Below are 21,609 nucleotides of genomic sequence, written 5' to 3' on the forward strand. Positions count from 1 at the left end.
CTTAAGCCTATAGTTTTAAAATCCTGTGCCCTGGGGAAAAAGACAGTGTTGCTTTGTCCATTTCCTCATGATCTTGTACACCTCTGAGGTCACTCCTCAACCTTACAAAAATGGCACTACCTATCCAACCTTTCCCTATAATTTGATCCCGCAAGCCTCTTGGTAAATCTCTTCTTCACCCTTTCCAACAATGGTATTCTTCCTAGAGCTGGTTGTGCGTGTGTGATTCCCAGTGCCTTCCATAATGTTTGGGACAAAAACCAATTGTTTATTTATTTGCCTCTGTACTCCACAATTTGAGATTTGTAATAGAAAAACATGTGGTTAAAGTGTACATTGTCAGAATTTAATAAGGGTAATTTTTATACATTTTGGTTTCACCATGTAGAAATTACAGCAGTGTTTATAAATAGTCCCCCCCCCCCCCCATAATGTTTGGGACACAGCAATGTCATGTAAATGAAATTCGTCGTTTTTAGTATTTTGTTGCATATCCTTTGCATGCAATGACTGCTTAAAGTCTGCGATTCATGGACATCACCATTTGCTGGGTGTCTTCTCTGGTGATGCTCTGCCAGGCCTGTATTGCAGCCATCTTCAGCTTATACTTGTTTTGGGGGCTAGTCCCCTTCAGTTTTCTCTTCAGCATATAAAAGGCATGCTCAATTGGATTCAGATCGGTTGATTGACTTAGCCACTCATGAATTGACCATTTTTTAGCTTTGAAAAACTCCTTTGTTGCTTTAGCAGTATGTTTGGGATCATTGTCTTGCTGTAGAATGAACCGCCAGCCTATGAGTTTTGAGACATTTGTTGAAATTGAGCAGATAGAATGTGTCTATACACTTCAGAATTCATTATGCTACTATCATCAGCAGTTGTATCATCAATGAAGATAAGTGAGCCAGTACTTTCAACAGCCATACATGCCCAGGCCATAACACCCCCACCACTGTGTTTCACAGCTGAGATGGTATGCTTTGGATCTTGGGCAGTTCCTGCTCGCCTCCATATTTTGCTTGTGTCACCACTCTGATATAAATTAATCTACATCTCATCTGTCCATAAGACCTTTTTCCAGAACTGTGGTTGCTCTTTTAAGTGCTTCTTGGCAAACTGTAACCTGGCCATCCTATTTTTGCGGCTAACCAGTGGTTTGCATCTTAGAAACATAGAAAATAGGTGCAGGAGGAGGCCATTCAGCCCTTCGAGCCAGCACCGCCATTCATTGTGATCATGGCTGATCCTCCCCAGTATAGAAACATAGAAAATACATCTTGCAGTGTAGCCTCTGTATTTCTGTTCATGAAGTCTTCTGCGGATAGTGGTCATTGTCAAATCCACTCCTGAAGAGTGTTTCTGATCTGTCAGACAGGTGTTTGGGGATTTTTCTTTATTATAGTGGGAATTCTTCTGTCATCAGTTGTGGAGTTCTTCCTTGGCCTGCCAGTCTTTTTGCAATTAGTAAGCTCACCAGTGCTCTCTTTCTTCTTAATGATGTTCCAAACAGTTGATTTTGGTAAGCCTAAGGTTTGACTGATGTCTCTAACAGTTTTATTCTTGTTTCTCAGTCTCATAATGGCTTCTTTGACTTTCATTGGCACAACTTTGGTCCTCATGTTGATAAACCAATAAAAGTTTCCAAAGGGAAAGACTGGAGGAAAGACTAGGTGCTGAGAGCTCTCTTATACCTGCATTAAGGAGGTAATTAAACACACCTGAACAATTACAACCACCTGTGAAGCCATGTGTCCCAAACATGGTGCCCTGAAATGGGGGGACTATGTATATATAACAGGGCTTTCATTTAACTTTTTTTCCCACTTATTGCCAGTGCTCATGTCGAGTTATTGGCTTAAAACACTATTATTCTGAAATGGAAGGCAAGGAAAATTACTGAAGGGTTGTTTAGAGATTACAATGCGTTGTGACAGCATATGTAAGAAAGGCCTATGACAGTGTCGACAATATCATACACCTTGCAGGGCTCTCACTTAATTTTTTTTCTCTGTTGCCAGCCGGGTAACCTTGGCAGCTTTTTAAGTTGCCAAATGACAGTTTAGGTGGTCATTTAAGATGGTTTGCGTGACGCGTGCGATAATGTGCTTGGACGAAGTGCGTAGTTACCAGTCGGAATTATGCTCAATGAAGCACTCACATATTATTTCTGCTTCAAATAAAGTCACAAACTAAACATATTCACCAATCAAGACATGATATATACCACAATGACATGAAGCAAAATTACAATACAGTATCTCAACTTTTTTTACACATTGCAATGAATGCAATTTCTATTATTTCTTTCCACTTCCAAACAAAAATGTGGTTGGATTATTCAGCGTATGATCAACCTGTGTCAATAAATCCTGGACCATGGTGACATATATGCTTGACCATGCACACTACAGATTGATGCAAGCATGTTTTCTGTGAAGGACCGAAAATTACCATGACATGGCCGTAGCATGGGTTGTTGCTATTGGTACAGAAACACTCTCGCTTCCCACATAATTTATCCATAACAAAATATACAGGTTGCAAGTGGCAATGTCAAGGACTAGAGGGCACAGGTTTAAGGTGACATGGGAAAAGTTTGATGGAGATGTGAGCGGCCTTTTTTTCAAACAAGTGGTGCCTGGAATGTGCTATCAGGGGGCATGGTGCAGGCAGCTATAAGGTCTATTGGATGGACGCATATATATGCAGGGATCTGAATTGTGTGCAGGGAATGAAGAATAGCTTAACTTGGCATAATTTTAGGCACAGACCTTGTGGGCTGAAGGGCCTCTTTCTGTACAGTACCGTTTGAAGTAATTCAAATCAAACCATTGATTATGGCAGTCTCATTAAGGCTGGATGAAGTGGTCTACTTGGACCACTGCTGTGTTACTCTCTTTGTTGGAGCCTCATGCTTCAAATCTCTGTAAGCAATGTGGCAACGTGCAAAATGAAACTGATGCAGTTGAGAATCTCAACCGATGAAAAGTAAACACTCTGAGGACAAATGTTTACTGTTAAAAGGTATAAGCCTACATACTTTTTTGTACATATTAATAATTTAGAAAATTATTGAAAATTTAGAAAATTTGATTCTTAACATCTGGTATGAAGTGTTGAAGCATTATTCTTGAGTTTATTTCATTGCCATAAATAAAGGACATGAGCTAGTAATTTGGGCGTTAGAATTTAATTTTCTAATGTAGCACTGATGATATCTAAAAGTCCAATGAAAATAGAATTTAAAGAGATTGTTAAAAGGAAATTGTTCTTTACATAGAGAGCTGAAAGATAACCTTGGCAGTGATGATCCAGAGGGCGATATTCCTGTTCTTCTGCAAGCTGTTCTGGCCAGAAATCCCAATGTCTTCAGGGAGAAAAGTATGCAGAACCGATATGGAGTGCAGAGTGGTGAGTAGCATATATAGAACAAATGCTGGAGTTGTTGTTCATTGAAAGGATCTGAATGATTTTTTTATTGCATAAGATTCCAGGATTTTAATTAGGAATTCAAGTGATTCCATTCAGTAATTCCATCTTTCACCATTAATTATTCAGACGTCTTTGCTGAATAATTAAAAATCTATGTAGCATCTCCTATGCCTAAATTAGAGGTGAAATGTCACTATTTGCTGTGCTTTGTAATGGAAGTTTAAGTATCTGAAATATGGGTTAATTTGTAGTTATCAGAGAGGTGTGAGGGGCACAATTGTTTAAATTTGTCTTGAACCTTCTTTGTTTTACGTTTGCTGCTGGATGACCACATTTCTGGGGTCTGTTTAAATTTAGTGACAACAACGAGGAAATACTTTTCAATGGTATCTAAATAAACAATTAATTTGACACATTGTTGAAATTGGAAAATTACTGTGGATTGCTTGAGAAACTGTTAGAGAAACCATCTATCCAACAAATTAGTACATGCTTTTAAAAATTAAACTGGAGCTTTAATTAGAACAACCAAAGACAAAATGGGGAATAGAAGCTTTTTGAATGTCCACTGTTGCATTGTAATAATTACCCTCATGAGGGATCCATTATTGACTGACTATAACAATCTGGAGATGAACGTTTTAGTCATTGAGATAGTGTCAGTATCAAAATTGTCAAAAACTTACTTGGGTAGAAAATCGAGTGACCTTATCAGGTCCACCTGACCTGTGAAATGTCCAATTTTTGTTTTTCAATGGCAATAAATGCTGGCTTTACCGGCGTTGATGACATGAACAAAAAAACCTGTTTCATCATCATTTTGTTTTAAGGCTTAAATCATATGTTTGACAGTCTCCTCTCTGAAGCCGTTTATCTAAAAAAAATCTTTGGAGTGGTTCTTTCTGTCTTGACAATATTTATCCCTCATGAAAGCATATTGCTGATTGTAGGGATTTACAACGTACAATTTGGCTACCTTGTTTTCCTACAAAATAAATCCACTTCTAATTGTTATGCATTGGTAATAACGCTGTTTTGGACATCCTGAGGTCATGAAAGGTGCTTTATAAATGAGTTGATGTGGCTTCACTGTATGAACATGCTGTGTTTCAGGTATCATGCAGCAACAGATCATCCAACAGTACAAATTACCCCAGAATTCCATTCACGGAAGCCCTGCATCCTCCACATTTCAGCAGTCCACAATCTCACACAGTCCTTCCAGGTAATGTGCAGCACCACACTAGAATATCCAGAACTTAATAATGACTTTTAAAAATAAAATTTTAATGGTTGTGTGCAGTTTTCATTCATAACATTAGAAAATGAAGCAGAGTATGCCACGAGGCCTCTTGTTCCTGCTCCATCGATCAATAAGATCAGAACTGAACTTCCACCTCATCCACTTTCCCACAAGAATCCAAACATCAGCTTATCTTGGCTTCAATTTATTGATCAAATGAGCATTTATGAATTTCCAAAATTTGTAACATTCAGTTGAAATGGCTGTATCCTTGTTCAAAAACTGTGCACCACATCACCCCATCCCCATATGTCCAACCAAAGTTAGGGTCATATAGCACAGAGACAAGACATATAGCCCTCCATGTCAAATATCAAGAACCTCCCTATATTAATTACATTTATCAACGCATCCACTCTGGCATTCTATGCTTAGGCAGTCTGTCTACATGTTAAATGTTGAGAGTGTCTTCACCATCATCTCATATGCATTCCAGCTTCCAACCACCCCCTGGATAAAACAATCAAATCTGCACTCAATCGCTTATTCCTTACTCTTCATTTTAATTCCATGCGACAGACAATGTTACCCATTTTCTCCCCATCTGTTCTTCATAATTTTGTAGACTTCTGTCGGTTATGCCAAATGCATTCTATCCAAGTAAAATATATCCACCCTAACCAATCTTTCGTTTATCAAACTGTTCCATTGTATTCATTCAAAACATTCAGTAACTGCCCATCACTGACTATAGTTCAAGTCTGTAATTACCTAACCTATATGCTGCTCTACATTTACTGCCTTGGCTAGTAAAGAGTTAAAAATATGTGTCAAGGCTCTGGCAATCTTCACCCTTCTCTCTCATAGCAGCGTGGGATACATCCCCAGAGAAAGCCTCTCACCTACCTTCTCAGAATCTCCTATGTCATAATGTGTTCACCTTTTCCTTCTGCGCTCCATTATTTGTAGCCAATCTTGGAACTGTTCCTTAAAGAAGAAATTGTCCAGGTAGCACTGCTATAACAAGTGTTTCAATAAAGCTTATTGGATATAATGAATCAGGACAATTTTGATGAGTAACTTGAGAACCCACTTAAAAATTACATTGGGAAGTTAACTAGCAATAATGGGGGGGGGGGGGGGGGGGGGGGGGGGAATTATACATGGTAAAAAAGTTTCTATGTAAACTCCCCATAGTATACAGACGCCATTGTCTCTTAAAGACACACTTTCAGTTTCACCTTCGGTGGTATTTGAAAATGATAAGCAATTTCTTCTATAGACTCTTGGGCAGTGATACTCTAAAATAAAGTAACATTCACCCTTTAATATTTTAGCTTGCAGTAGCCAAAATATCTTGTAGCTATTAAAATCTTTGTTTTATAAAATTCTGCATGGGAAAAGAACCGAGTTTGAAACACACTTTTTGCCATTGAGACAATTGTATTTAAAACATGATTTTCTATAATGTGAGCTTTTTCATGACCATTATTGTGATAGCAGAATTACCTGTATATACTATCTTGGATATGGAGAACAAAACAGTTTCATCAAGGCAAGACTCTTCACTGAAGAAGTGTTTCGGCCCGAAACGTTGCCTATTTCCTTCGCTCCATAGATGCTGCTGCACCCACTGAGTTTCTCCAGCTTTTATGTGTACCTTAGATTTTCCAGCATCTGCAGTTCCTTCTTAAAGACTCTTCACTTTTGTATCCAACAAAAGCCAGTATATCATCAGGATTTATATTTGTTTTCTGAATGTTTACTTTTTCCATCTCAGTGCACCCCATTCTCTTGAGTGCCATTATTTGAGTTTCTATTCTTGTTAATATTAGTTTGAGTTCCCACGTTATTCTCCAGCTGCCATCTTTTTGTGTGCCTATAACTCTGCTGATTCTGCACCTTCACATCTCACTTCCAAACTGGTTTTGTATTATCAGCGAACTTAGATATGTTATGCTGCCTTCTTATACAAGTCATTAAAATACATTTCAGATTGAGGAGGGCCCTGCACCAATCTTTTTCATCATAGACCCATATAGTGTGGAAACAAGCCCTTTAGCCCAACTCATTTAAGCTGACCAAAATGCTGGTCCAAATTACCTGCATTTGATCCATATCCATCCAAACCTTCCTACCCATGTATCTGTCCATATGTCTTTTAAATGTTATTGTGCCTGTACTTGACGGCTCCATATACCCCTGTGTGGTGAAAGATGCCCCTTAGATTCCTATTAAATGCTTCCTCTCTTACCTTAAACCTGTGCCCTCTTGTTCTGGATTCTCCAAATCTAGGAAAAAGACCGTGCATTCATCCTATCTATGTTCCTTGTGATTTTATACATGCCTACAAGATCACCCCAGTCTCCTGTGCTCCAAGGACTAAATTGCAAGCCTGCCTATGTCTCCCTATAACAGCCCCGGCAACATAGAGCAGCACAGCAGAGCCCACAATCAAATATAATGCTGTTAAATGAATCTCCTTTGCCTGCATGTGTCTGTAAACTTCTATTCCCTGCATATCCATGAACCTGTCTAAAAGCCTCTGTACGCTGTGATATCTGCTTCTACCACCATGCTTGGTAGCACCTTACAGGCACTCGCCTCTTCTGTGAGTGTGAAAAAAAACCATTCCGCACATCTTTAAACTTTCTCCTACTGACTTTAAAGCTGTGCCTCTAGTCTTTGATAACCATCCAGGGGGAATAGGTTCTGAGTATGTATCTTTCTCATAATTGTATAAACTGCTATCAGCCTTCTCCTCGGCCTCTGACACTTCAGAGAAACCAATCCAAGTTTGTCCAACCTTGCCTTATAGCGAACACCCTCTAATCCAAGCATCATTCTGGTAAACCTCTTCTACACTCTCTCCAATGTCTCCACAAAATGCACCAATACATTAACTGCGTCCAAAACAAAGTTTTATAAAGCGGTAACATGGTCCTTGCGTTAAGGGTCTCACCATTAACTTTATACATTCCCCTTATATTTGAGCTCCCACATTTGTTCAGATTAAGTTCCACCTGCCATGGCTGAGCCAACATCCTCATAAATCTTCTCTGCAATTTCCAGCTTAATGGTAACTTTCCTATAACAGGGTGACCAAAACTGAACACAATACTCCAGATGCGGCCTCACCCACATCTTATATAGGTGTAAAATTACATCCTAGCTTCTATACTCATTACACTGACAAAGGTCAATGTGCTAAAACTTGCATTCACCAACTTACCAGTGATGCCACTTTCAGGAATGTACAGTGTCCTCCATAATGTTTGGGACAAAGACCCGTCATTTATTTATTTGCCTCTGTACTGTACAATTTGAGATTGAGTCGGAAAAAAATCACATGTGGTTAAAGTGCACATTGTCAGATTTTATTAAAGGGTATTTTTATACATTTTGGTTTCACCATGTAGAAATTACAGCTGTGTTTATACATAGTCCCCCCCCATTTCAGGGCACCATAATGTTTGGGACACATGGCTTCACAGGTGTTTGTAATTACTCAGGTGTGTTTAATTGCCTCCTTAATGCAGGTATAAGAGAGCTCTCAGCACCTAGTCTTTCCTCCAGTCTTTCCATCACCTTTGGAAACTTTTATTGTGGTTGATTAACACGAGGCCCACTGTTGTGCCAATGAAAGCCAAAGAAGCCATTATGCGACCAAGAAACAAGAATAAAGTCCACAGTCTTAGAATAAAGGGGAGGTCATTTAATCTGAGAAAAAACGTTTTCACCCAGAGAGTTGTGAATTTATGGAATTCCCTGCCACAGAGGGCAGTGGAGGCCAAGTCACTGGATGGATTTAAGAGAGAGTTAGATAAAGCTCTAGGGGATAGTGGAATCAAGGGATATGGGGAGAAGGCAGGCACAGGTTATTGATAGGGGACGATCAGCCATGATCACAATGAATGGCGGTGCTGGCTCGAAGGGCGGAATGGCCTCCTCCTGCACCTAGTTTCTATGTTTCTATGCAAACCAACCAAGCCTTAGGCCTCCTCCTGCACCTAGTTTCTATGTTTCTATGTAAATCAGCCAAACCTTAGGCGCACCCAAATTAACTTTTTGGAACATCATTAAGAAGAAAGAGAGCACTGGCCAGCTTACTAATCGGAAAGGGACTGGCAGGGCAAAGAAGACCTCCACAGCTGATGACAGAGGAATTCTCTCTATAAAAAAGAAAAATCCCCAAACACCTTTCCGACAGATCAGAAACACTCTTCAGGAGTCGCGTGTGGATTTGTCAATGACCACTGTCCGCAGAAGACTTCATGAACAGAAATACAGAGGCGACACTGCAAGATGCAAACCGCAAGATGGTTAGCCGCAAAAATAGGTTAGCCAGGTTACGGTTTGCCAAGAAGTACTTAAAAGAGCAACCACAGTTCTGGATAAAGGTCTTGTGGACAGATGAGACAAAGATTAAATTATGTCAGAGTGATGGCAAGAGCAAAGTATGGAGGAGTGAAGGAACTGCCCAAGATCCAAAACATACCACCTCATCTGTGAAACACGGTTGTGGCGGTGTTATGGCCTGGGCATGTATGGCTTCTGAAGGTACTGGCTCACTTATCTCCATTGATGATCCAACCGCTGATGGTAGTAGCATAATTAATTCTGAAGTGTATTGACGCGTCCCAGCTGCTCAAGTTCAAACAAATGCCTCAAAACTCATAGGCCGGCGGTGGTTCTTTCTATAGCAAGACAATGATCCCAAACATACTGCTGAAGCAACAAAGGAGTTTTTCAAAGCTAAGAAATTGTCAATTCTTGAGAGACCGATTAAACCACCCGATCTGAACCCAATTGAGCATGCCTTTTATACGCTGAAGAGAAAACTGAAGGGGACTAGCCCCCAAAACGAACATAAGCTAAAGATGGCTGCAATACAGGCCTAGCAGAGCATCACCGGAGAAGACACCCAGCAACTTGTGCCGTCCATGAATCGCAAACTTCAAAGTCATTGTATGCAAAGGATATGCAACAAAATACTAAACATGACTACTTTGATTCACATGACACTGCTGTGTCCCAAACATTATGGAGCACTGAAATAGGGTGATTATGTATAAACACTGTTATAATTTCTACATGGTGAAACTAAAATGTATAAAAATGGCCCTCACTAAAATCTGGCAATGTGCACTTTAACCACATGTGATTTTTTCAATTACAAATCTCAAATTGTGGAGTCTTTGTCCCAAACATTATGGAGGGCACTATAAATGCTTGCATGCTATCAATTTGACTTTCAAATTAACTTGTTCCTCTGCACCTCCGATTTCTGAATTCTCTCCCCATTCAGAAAATAATCTATGCCTTTTTTCCTACTATATATAATATATATATATATATATATATGCAGAACTTCACACTTTGCTATGCTGTATTCCTTCTGCCACTTCTCAGCCCACTCTCCCAACATGTCCAAGTCCTTCTGCAGAGTCCCTGCTTTCTCTACACTACCTGCCCCTCCACCTATCTTTGTATCATCTGCAAACTTGGCCACAAAGCCTTCAATTCCCTCATCCGAATAATTAATATACAACGTGAAAACTAGCGGGCCCAGCACTGACTCCTGCGGAAGTCCGCTTGTCACTGGCAACCAACCAGTAAAATCACCTTTTTTGCCACTCTTTGGTTTCTGCCATTCAGCCAACCTGCTATCCAAGCTGGTATCTTCTTAGTGATTCCATGCAAGCTAGTATGCTCCCTCTGATACCATCAAAGCCAGTATCTTTCCTCCGATACCAGCTCATTAAGCTTGCTTTATACATTCTCATCCAAATCATTTATACGGATGACAAACAACAATGGGCCCAGCACTGATCGCTGGGGCACATCGCTAGTCCAAGGAAAACCTTCCATCACCCTCAGCCTCCTATCATTAGGCTAATTATATATCCAATTCACCAGCTCTCTCTGGCTCTTATGCAATAAAACCAGTGGCCTACCCTGCAGAACCTTATCAAATGCCTGGCTCATGTCCATGTACACTACATCTATGGCCCTCCCCTAGTCAAGAATGACTCAGATTTGTGAGACTGGCCTCCCATGCACAACACCATGCTGAATATTCCAAATTGACCTATGTCTCTTTGAATATAGAAGCATAGAAACATAGAAAATAGGTGCAGGAGTAGGCCATTCGGCCCTTTGAGCCTGCACCGCCATTCAATATGATCATGGCTGATCATCCAACTCAGTATCCTGTACCTGCCTACTCTCCATACCCCCTGATCCCTTTAGCCAGAAGGGCCACATCTAACTCCCTCTTAAATATAGCCAATGAACTGGCCTCAACTACTTTCTGTGGCAGAGAATTCCACAGATTCACCACTCTCTGTGTGAAAATATTTTTTCTCATCTCGGTCCTAAAAGAATTCCCCCTTATCCTTAACCTGTGACCCCTTGTTCTGGACTTCCCCAACATCGGGAACAATCTTCCTGCATCTAGCCTGTCCAACCCCTTAAGAATTTTGTACGTTTCTATAAGATCCCCCCTCAATCTTCTAAATTCTAGCGAGTACAAGCCGAGTCTATCCAGTCTTTCTTCATATGAAAGTCCTGCCATCCCAGGAATCAGTCTGGTGAACCTTCTCTGTACTCCCTCTATGGCAAGAATGTCTTTGCTCAGATCAGGAGACCAAAACTGTACGCAATACTCCAGGTGTGGTCTCACCAAAGCCCTGTACAACTGCAGTAGAACCTCCCTGCTCCTATACTCAAATCCTTTTGCTATGAATGCTAACATACCATTCGCTTTCTTCACTGCCTGCTGCACCTGCATGCCTACTTTCAATGACTGGTGTACCATGACACCCAGGTCTCGTTGCATCTCCCCTTTTCCTAATTGGCCACCATTCAGATAATAGTCCCTCCTGTTCATGCCACCAAAGTGGATAACCTCACATTTATCCACATTATACTGCATCTGCCAGGCATTTGCCCACTCACCCAACCTATCCAAGTCACCTTGCAGCCTCCAAGCATCCTCCTCACAGCTAACACTGCCCCCCAGCTTCGTGTCATCCACAAACCTGGAGTTGTTACATTCAATTCCCTCATCTAAATCATTAATATATATTGTAAATAGCTGGGGTCCCAGCACTGAGCCTTGCGGTACCCACTAGTCACTGCCTGCCATTCTGAAAAGGACCCGTTTACTCCTGCTCTTTGCTTCCTGTCTGCCAGCCAGTTCTCTATCCACATCAATACTGAACCCCCAATACCGTGTGCTTTAAGTTTGCATACTAATCTCTTATGTGGGACCTTGTCGAAAGCCTTCTGAAAGTCCAGATATAACACATCCACTGGTTCTCCCTTATCCACTCTACTAGTTACATCCTCGAAAAATTCTATAAGATTCGTCAGACATGATTTACCTTTCATAAATTCATGCTGACTTTGTCCAATAATTTCACCACTTTCCAAATGTGCCGCTATCTCATCTTTAATAACTGACTCTAGCAGTTTCCCCACTACCGATGTTAGACTAACTGGTCTGTAATTCCCTGTTTTCTCTCTCTCTCCCTTTTTAAAAAGTGGGGCTACATTAGCTACCCTCCAATCCGCAAGAACTACTCCAGAATCTAAAGAGTTTTGAAAAATTATCAATAAAACATCCACTATTTCTGGGGCTACTTCCTTAAGCACTCTGGGATGCAGCCTACCTGGCCCTGGGGATTTATCGGCCTTTAATCCATTCAATTTACCTAACACCACTTCCCGACTAACCTGGATTTCACTCAGTTCCTCCATCTCATTTGACCCCCGGTCCCCTGCTATTTCCGGCAGATTATTTATGTCTTCCTTAGTGAAGACAGAACCAAAGTAGTTATTCAATTGGTCTGCCATGTCCTTGTTCCCCATGATCAATTCGCCTGTTTCTGACTGCAAGGGACCTACATTTGTTTTAACTAATCTTTTTCTCTTCACATATCTAGAAAAGCTTTTGCAGTCAGTTTTTATGTTTCTTGCCAGTTTTTTTTTCATAATCTATTTTCCCTTTCCTAATTAAGCCCTTTGTCCTCCTCTGCTGGACTGAATTTCTCCCAGTCCTCTGGTTGGCTGCTTTTCCAGGCTAATTTGTATTCTTCATCTTTTGTTTTGATACTATCCCTGATTTCCCTTGTTATCCACGGATGCACTACCTTCCCTGATTCATTCTTTTGCCAAACTGGGATGAAAAATTGTTGTAGTTCATCCATGCGGTCTTTAAATGCCTTCAATTGCATATCCACCGTCAACCCTTTAAGAATCAATTTCCAGTCTATCTTGGCCAATTAACGTCTCATACCCTCAAAGTTACCTTTCTTTAAGTTCAGAACCCTATGTCACTCTCCATCCTAATGAAGAACTCAACCCTATTATGGTCACTCTTGCCCAAGGGGCCACGCACAACATAACTAACCCTTCCTCATTACTCAATACCCAGTCTAGAATAGCCTGCTCTCTCGTTGGTTCCTCTACATGTTGGTTTGGAAAACTATCCCGCATACACTCCAAGAAATTCTCTTCCTCAGCCAATTTGATTCACCCAAGCTATATGTAGATTGAAGTCACCCATTATAACTGTTTTACCGTTGTTGCAAGCATTTCTAATTTCCTGTTTGATGCCATCCCCAACTCCACTACTACTGTTAGGTGGCCTGTACACAACAGCCACTAGCGTTTTCTGCCCCTTTGTGTTTCGCAGCTCTACCCATATCGATTCCACATCCTCCAAGCTAATGTCCTTCCTTTCCATTGCGTTAATCTCCTCTCTAACCAGCAACGCTACCCCACCACCTTTTCCTTTCTGTTTATCACTCCTGAATATTGAATATCCCTGGATGTTCAGCTCCCATCCTTGGTCACCCTGGATCCATGTCTCCGTGATCCCAACTATATCATATTCATTAATAACTATCTGAACATTCAACTCATCCACCTTATTACGAATGCTCCTTGCTTTGCGACACAAAGCCTTCGGGCTTGTTTTTACAACACTCTTACCCCTTATACAATTATTTTGAAAGGTGGCCCTTTTTGATTTTTGCCCTGGATTTGTCTGCCTGCCACTTTTACTTTTCACCTTGCTATCTATTGCTTCTGCCCTTATTTTACACCCCTCTTTCTCTCTGCCCATGCTCCCATCCCCCTGCCACATTAGTTTAAATCCTCCCCGACAGCACTAGCAAACACTCACCCAAGGACATTGGTTCCATTCCAGCCCAGGTGCAGACCGTCCTGTTTGTACTGGTCCCACCTCCCCCAGAACTGATTCCAATGCCCTAGAAATTTGAATCCCTCCCCCATGCACCATTTTTCAAGCCACATATTCATCTGAAATATCTTCCTATTTCTACTCTGACTAGCACGTGGCACTGGTAGTAATCCAGAGATTATTACCTTTGAGGTCCTACTTTTAAGTTTATCTCCTAGCTCCCTAAATTCACCTTGTAGGACTTCATCTTGTTTTTTACCTATATCGGTGGTGCCAATGTGCACCATGACAACTGGCTGTTCACCCTCCCCATCCAGAATGTTCTGCAGCCGCTCAGAGACATCCTTGAACCTTGCACCAGAGAGGCAACATGCTATCCTGGAGTCTTGTTTGCGGCCGCAGAAACGCCTATCTATTCCCCTTACAATTTAATCCCCTATTACTATAGCCCTTCCACTCTTTTTCCTCCCCTCCTGTGCCGCAGAGCCACCCACGGTGCCATGAACTTGGCTGCTGCTGCCTTGCCCTGATGAGCCATCTCCCGCAACAGTATCCAAAATGGTATATGTATATCTTCTCCCACAGAATTCCATCCTGTAATTTACCTGCCAGAAATTGTCAGGGTAGCAGGTTTATGCGTTGAAACTTGGAAGAGTTTTGAGCCGAAACGCCTATTGTCCATTTCCCTCCACGTATACTGCCTGACCAGTTGGGAATTCCTCCAGCAGTTTGGTTTCTGCTCTAGATTCTATCATCTGTAGTCTTGTGTCATCCTTCCTCTCAGTTTAAGTTGCAGTATTACACCAGTTACAATTTACATGCAGTATTACACCTGCCATTAAAATCATTTAATTTCATTTGAATATTTCCTGCCACATTTTATTCATCTTAAATCTTCGACACAGTGCATCATGGCCTCTTGAATTCTGACCGTGCACATTCTCATTTTTTACAGTTCATCCTCTAGTTGTGGCTACGGTTGCGAAAATTTCAAGTTTTCACCATCTGACATAAAGGCACACTACCTGAAGAGCCTGGTTAAATCCGCAGCCTCTTCCGAGTTTAGTGATCCTACAGATTTCCCGAAGGATTCTGGTGACCATTTGAGGGAAATTTAGATTTAGCTGCACACGGACTATTGAATGTTTTGGGCATTAACAATGTTCATGATTTGTTAGCAGTTAAGGACATGATTTTATTCAGTGTCTCCCTGTAAGAACCTTAGTACTTAATTTTCAGAACAATTCTTTCAATTTTTCTGAAAGCTTCTTTCTTATGCATGCTTTTCACTATACCAGCTTGTTAGTCTCCTTGACTTGGAGTATTCACTCTCATTATACCTACTGCTTGCTCAGATTTGTCAGCTGCAGATTTGAAATTATGTAATCCATACTTTGTACATATCACAAAAAAGCAGTTGACTCTGTGCAGAAACCCCACTGAATGTCTTCCACTGCTTAGCATCATTTACATGTTACTTATAATAATAGAGCTAGATTGCTCATCATCTGGTTTCACCTCATGTTTGATTTGTGATGGGTTACTTCATTATGGATTGGTCAGGGAAAAATTAATTTAATGTTCCATCCGTGCCTAAATGTAAACATTTCTGAAACTGTGCTGTTCTTTCTGCTGGGTGCAGAAGCCTAAATGTATGATGGAATCATAAATTTTGTGTCATAACAATGGCCAATTTCTTTACAGGATTTCACTCAGACTGCAATCTAATCAAAGTCAGGCTCGGTGTAATTACGATCAAGGGAAATAAGTGGAAAATCTGATGTTTGGAAAAAAAAAATCGCCTCTATTAAAATTGTTCATTGAATTTTTTTTGAGGAACAATCATCCAAAGCCTCATTCTGGACATATTTTTCCAAACAATTATAAAATTTAAAAGCCACGTGGAAGAACCCTACAGTCCAGCTGGTTTCAGAAATTAGAGGACATTCAAGTTTGTGATATGAAAGGGCTCTAGCATATCAGTGAGAGCAATGCATTTGGCCTCACTAGAAACCGTTGCAAAGTTCTCTATTCAGGAACATTCATTTAAATGTGAAAACTGCACATTTTCCTGTTATTAAACAAAGGTGAGAGAAATAAACCAAACATTTGTGTTTTTAGACAAAAAAGATACAGTGCTGGAGTAACTGAGCGGGTCAAGCAGCATCGCAGGGGAACATGGTTAGGTGACGTTACGAGTCAAGACCCTTGTTCTGGTTGTAAACCAGCTCTGCAGTTCCTTATTTCTAACATTTGTGTTGTTGGGAGATCATGTACATTTAAAAGACAGAGGAACTTCAAATGCTGAAATCTTGAGCATAATAATCAGAACTGGAGGAACCGTGGGTTCGGCAGCATCTGCAGAGGGAAACGACAACGATTTTGGTTTGGACCCTTCCGATGAAGGATACCGACCTGAGATTTTCTGTCGATTTATTTTTCCCTTCTCATATGCTGTCTGACCCACTGAGTTCCTCGAGCACTTTTTTTGCGTAGTTAAGCATGGAGTGGAGATATTTCAGTGAATCAATGAAGCCGAGCCAGGATTTGTCATGAACCAGTTAGCTGATAAAGTTGGACATTTTTGGGGAAAGTAATTGAAGTAGTGGTCAAGTGCATTTCTGTAGATGTAGGTTACGAAACTTGCCTGACTGAGTCCGAGACTTAAAAGTAGCAGAGAGAAAGCAGTTATTGGAGTTCTGTCACGAATCAGTGGAGTTGTGATGAATGGCAGAATAGCTGAAGAAGCACAGTGGCCTGTTTCTTCAGCTAGCATTATTTTGAAGCAAGCAGTACTTATGGTATTCATGGTGATGCATATCCTGCTGATATCAGTCATCCAGGGGAATTCTTTTGGAAGAGGTTGAGAGTTATCTAGTAATCTAGCCTAGTAATCTAATAGCTAGTTCAGTATTGCTGACTTTGGGACGTAAACCAAAAGAATTGTTGGAGCACATGAATAGGTCTTTCAGTTGTGGAGTCAATGCTGGCTATTTGTAGACTGTACGTGTTTGTCCTGTATCCCAGCAGATTATCCAATTACCTTTAGAAATCTCTGGATTCTTTCTACAACCCATATAGGCAGTGAATCTGTGTCTGCGGATACTTGAACATTTTGTCATGAGTGAGGCAGGCATTCTCTATTTGACTTATTTGGCTGTGTCCTTGATCATATACTCACTCAATGAAATATTTTCTCAATCTTTGTTCTCAGGAGAACAGCAGGTTCTCCAATTTAACTTTGCAGCAGAGATCACTGCCTCCTTGGTCAGTCAGTTGAAAACTGAACCATGGCAAGAAGACTGATACAGTGAATAGAGATTATGAAAAAGTGTTTTGCAGCAAATAGCAGAGGAAATCATAGTGAATAATTTGGCTCTGAGTAGTGAACTTTGAAATGGTTATAATCTTGTGCATTATTGCTTTAAGAAGACAAAACGACTTGCTGTGGATGAACTGCATAATGTGGGGATTTGGGTAAACAATGTTTCCTATTTGTCTACAGTCGGTTTGCGCCACCTCAGTCAAGTTCTACCAACAGATACATAACTCAACAGAACAGCCCTGTACCCAGTCCATATGCTCCCCAGAGCCCTCCAGGTTACATCCAATATCCACAGCATCCTCCAAGTTACCCACAGCATCAGCAAATACAGCAAGGTAAGCGCTGAGAGTATTTTCATGTATATGTTTATGTATAATTTTACACAATTATGCCACAATTGACCAGTAGACACTATTTCCCTAACTCGGACTGCTAGTTAGTCTTTGGGCTGCCTGCATGCCCAAATTAACTATTTGTTGAACGATTATGAATTTGCAACCATTCTAGATGAGGTTGTATACTCTCTCATACCTTTTGATGGACTAACGATATGTCTTTCATGGAAAGCTTGCCAGAAGATAATTGGTATAACTTGTGGATCTCGCAGGTGAATGAGACAGGCCTTCCTGAAAGGTTTCCATATTTCACCACTTCCAACACCCATATTTCTACACAGTTGGTGTGTTTACTCCTTGTCTACAAATTCTCTTGTATGCTGCTCATAGTTAAAGCTCTTCCCAGCCCACTTTACAGCAAGGCCTTTATCTTCCTTGCAGCCACTTCCTCAGTGAGCTTTCCTGAATCAAGAGGAGATGTCTTAAGAAAGCCAAATTTTAGTGAGCTTTATTATTTTGGGGAAAATCAAAATTCTTGCTAGCTGTATTTAGATTATTTTTTCTGGGCTGTGTGGACGAGAAGAGAATGAGATGGGTCGTAATTCTTGCTCAGTTCTGAATTCTTGTTTTTCCATCCTTAGAGTTGCATGGTTCCCCTCTGGTATCAGGGCCTACATATTCTGGGAGTCCTCAGAGACCTGTGCAACCCTGTCTGATAGTCCAGACTCAGCCTTCTCCTCAGCAGCAGCAGTCAACCTCCACACTAGGTAAAGAATACGGCATTTCAGTCGTCCTGCATAATTCTAGCAGGGCATGAAATAAGTGGAGAAGTGTGGCAAATGCTTGTGCAATATCCAAAATGACCATTATTGTACCCAAGGGTGAGGGGAACCAAGTAATGCCAATTCCATCTCCAGGTGAGTTGGAATGCTCGCTGTGATTGTGTATTGGTGCTAGATTCAAACATGGATGCAAATTCCTGGTGGTTAAGGCATTTCTTTCATTACATTGATGATGCAAGGAACTGCAGATGAACATCTGCAGATGCAGATCTTGAACAAATCACATAGTGCTGGAGGAACTCAGTGGACAGGCAGCATCTGCAGAGGAAATAGACGTTTTGGTCTGGGACCCTTCTTCAGAGTAATTGTAGGGGAGAGAAAGCAGGAAAGTGTGATGGGTAGCAAGGAACTACAGATGCTGGTTTAAACTGAAGATTGACACAAAGTGCTGGAGTATCTCTGGAGAGAAGGAAGGGTGACGTTTCAGATCGAGACCCTTCAGACAGGAGGGATGGAGCAGGTCAAAGCCTGGCAAGTAATAGATGAATACAGATGATATACCAATGGGTTTGTGGATGGGTGGAGTCAATGACAAAGGAGACAAAAGGGTTTCTCCATATCTAACACCCTTTTATTGGCATTGACGTTCACCTGTTTTCTTTATCACCTGTGAAGTTAGAGACTGGATCAGTGCATAGAACAATGATGTTGCGGCCACGACGGATTGATGCAGAGGGACATAAAAGAGGTGCAGTAGCTTTACCAATTAGGGAGAATATCACGGTGGCACTCAGAAAGGTCATACTGGAGGGCTCGTCTACTGAGGCAACATGGGTGTAAAGCTCAAAAGTATGAAAGGTGTAATCACTTGATCTCTCTGAAGGAATTATGCTATAGGCCAAATAACTAGCGGGAGATAGAGGAAGAGAAATGTAGACAGATTATCTATCATATCATATCTATCTATATACTTTTAAAACTGTGTGTGTGTGGGTGTATGTCATTTTGCCTTTGAAACGTATCTCCTCGAAAACTAGACGCAATAACGCGGAGATTTTTACAATTTCGGTAGGGATTTAACTTATGATTTCATAAATGCACTCCTCTCTAAATTTGGTCAATTATTTCCCCAGATTTTGAATAAAGTTGTTCACAAAACTCACTTTTTAAAATATAATTGCCGCTTGCCAGCTGCTGACGTCACAATGCCTACATGCCCACCAATCCAGGCCCATCTGCCTCCTGGCCCCGCCCCCCCGTCGCTGTGGATTAAAGGCGCAGAAAGATCGAGAAAGTTCTGCAGAACAAAGATTCTACAGCTCTGTTCCGCTACAGGATCTTTGTTCTGCAGCTGCACCTCACGCGCTGAACCTTCTCCTTACTTTCGGCACAGCTCGTGAAGCCCCGCCTGCCCGCGCGCTCATTCCAGCTGTGGGTTTCCAAAGTCAGAAGCCGCATCTCTCTCTCTCTCCTCATTTGGCAGCCCGGCTCCCCTCCACCTCTCCCCTCTCCTCCCTCTCTCCCCTCTCCTCTCTACCAAAGATCCTATACTGCTATAGGATCTTTGCTCTCTACCCGTCACATGGGACAATCGTCTGTCCCCCCGGCCCGGCGGCAGAAGCCACAATCGGCTGGTCCCCCCGCTCCTTTTCACCGTTCTCATATCGCTCCGTGCCTCGCTCGGGCTGCCGCCCCGCCCCTCTCTTCGCTCTCTCTCACTCTCTCCCCCCCCCCTCTCACTCCCCCCCTCTCTCTCCCCCCCTATTTTCCCCCTCTCCTCTCTCTCCCTACCCCTCTCCCTCCACCCCTCTCTCTCTCACTCTCTGCCTGCTCTCTCTCCCCCTCCCACTCCCTCTCTCTCTCACTCTCTCCCCGCTCTCTCACCCCCCTCTCTCTCCCTCCCCTCTCCCCCTCTCTTTCTCTCTGCCCCCCTCTCTTCCCCCCTCTCCTCTCTCTCCCTACCCCCTCTCTCTCCCTCCCGCTCTCTCTCTTCCCCCTCTCTCTCTCCCCCCCTTCTCTCTCTCCTCTCTCTCTCTTCCTCCCCTCCACCCTTCCACCCCCTCCCCTACCCCCTTCACCTCCCCTCCCTTCCCCCCACCCTCCACCTCCCCCTCCCTTCCCCCCACCTCTTCCCCTCCCTTCCCACCTCCCCCTCCCTTCCCCCCACCCTCCACCTCCCACCTCCCCCCCTTCCCCCCACCTCTCCCCTTCCTTCCGTCCCCTCTCAGCCCCCCTTTCCCCTCTCTCTCTCCTCCCCTCTCTCTCCTCCCATCTCTTGCTCCCCTCCTCACCCACCCCCCTCTTCTCCTCCCCTCCACCCGCCTCTCCCTCTTTCTCTTGCCCTTCTGTCTCTGTCTCTCCCCATTCTCGCTCTGCCCTCACTCTCTAGACGCGCCTGCGAGTTGGGGGCTATGCGTCAGTGGATAGGGCGTTTATGCGGTAAAAGGAGCAAATTAATAATATTAATATAATATCAAGGGATGTAGTTAGTGTGTGTGTGATGCTGCAAAGTAACACACAACATGACATTTAAAATAACACAAAATACAAAAACTCAGCGGGTCACTGGTAGTTTTAAGAAAGGTCCGCACCTGAAAAGTCACCTGTCCCGCTGAGTTACTCCAGCTTTTGGGGTCTTTCCTTGGTAAACCAGCAACTGCAGTTCCTTGTTTCTAGACTTTAATAAGGCATTTGACAAGCTCCATCAGAGTAGGCTGATCCAGAGGATTAAGATGAAAAACCTTCACCGTGACATGGTAGTTTGAATTCAGAACTGGCTGTGAGCTGTTGCTTTTTGGGAAGTCAACCATGGTAGGACCTGCACAATGATAGGGCCTTGAGGAGCGTTGAAGAACTGCGGGATCTAAGAGTATAAATACACAGTTCCCTAAAAGTAGCCATGCAGGTAGGTGGTAAAGAAAGATTTTGGTTGTCTTCATTCAAGAAATTCGAAGATGTTACAATTGCACAAGTTGTTGGTGAGGCCCACTTGCAATACTGTGTTAGTTTTTGTCTCTCTGCAATAGAAAAGATGCCATTAAGCTGGAAAGGCTACAGAGACTATTTATGAGCGTGTTGGCAGGACTTGAGGGCTTGAGCTATAGGGAGTGGTTGGGCAGGTGATTACTTTATTCCCTGGAGCCCAGGAGGATGAGGGGGAATCTGATGGATTTATAAAATAACTAGACCAAGTGCAGACCCGTTGGGTCTGTTCCCCCAACGTGCGGTTGTGGGGGGGGAGGCGGCATGCAGCGTCACACACTAACTACACCCCCCCCCCC

The 21,609-nt window shown here is 42.3% G+C and overlaps 1 protein-coding gene across 6 annotated transcripts in view; it reads left to right on the forward strand.

Moving 5' to 3' along the window:
• nipbl (NIPBL cohesin loading factor) overlaps positions 1–21,609 on the forward strand; it is a 278,213-nt gene that overhangs the window by 99,591 nt on the left and 157,013 nt on the right. For 4 of the 6 annotated variants that reach the window (XM_033018770.1, XM_033018771.1, XM_033018772.1 and 1 more), the window contains exons 4-7: positions 3,281–3,411; positions 4,546–4,657; positions 17,392–17,546; positions 18,188–18,313. In XM_033018770.1, the coding sequence (XP_032874661.1) occupies positions 3,281–3,411; positions 4,546–4,657; positions 17,392–17,546; positions 18,188–18,313 (524 nt within the window). The remainder of the gene's footprint in view (positions 1–3,280; positions 3,412–4,545; positions 4,658–17,391; positions 17,547–18,187; positions 18,314–21,609) is intronic. The other 2 variants (XM_033018773.1, XM_033018776.1) reach the window with 1 other exon arrangement.

This window comes from Amblyraja radiata, chromosome 3 (assembly GCF_010909765.2).
Source record: "Amblyraja radiata isolate CabotCenter1 chromosome 3, sAmbRad1.1.pri, whole genome shotgun sequence".
Lineage (NCBI taxonomy): Eukaryota > Metazoa > Chordata > Chondrichthyes > Rajiformes > Rajidae > Amblyraja > Amblyraja radiata.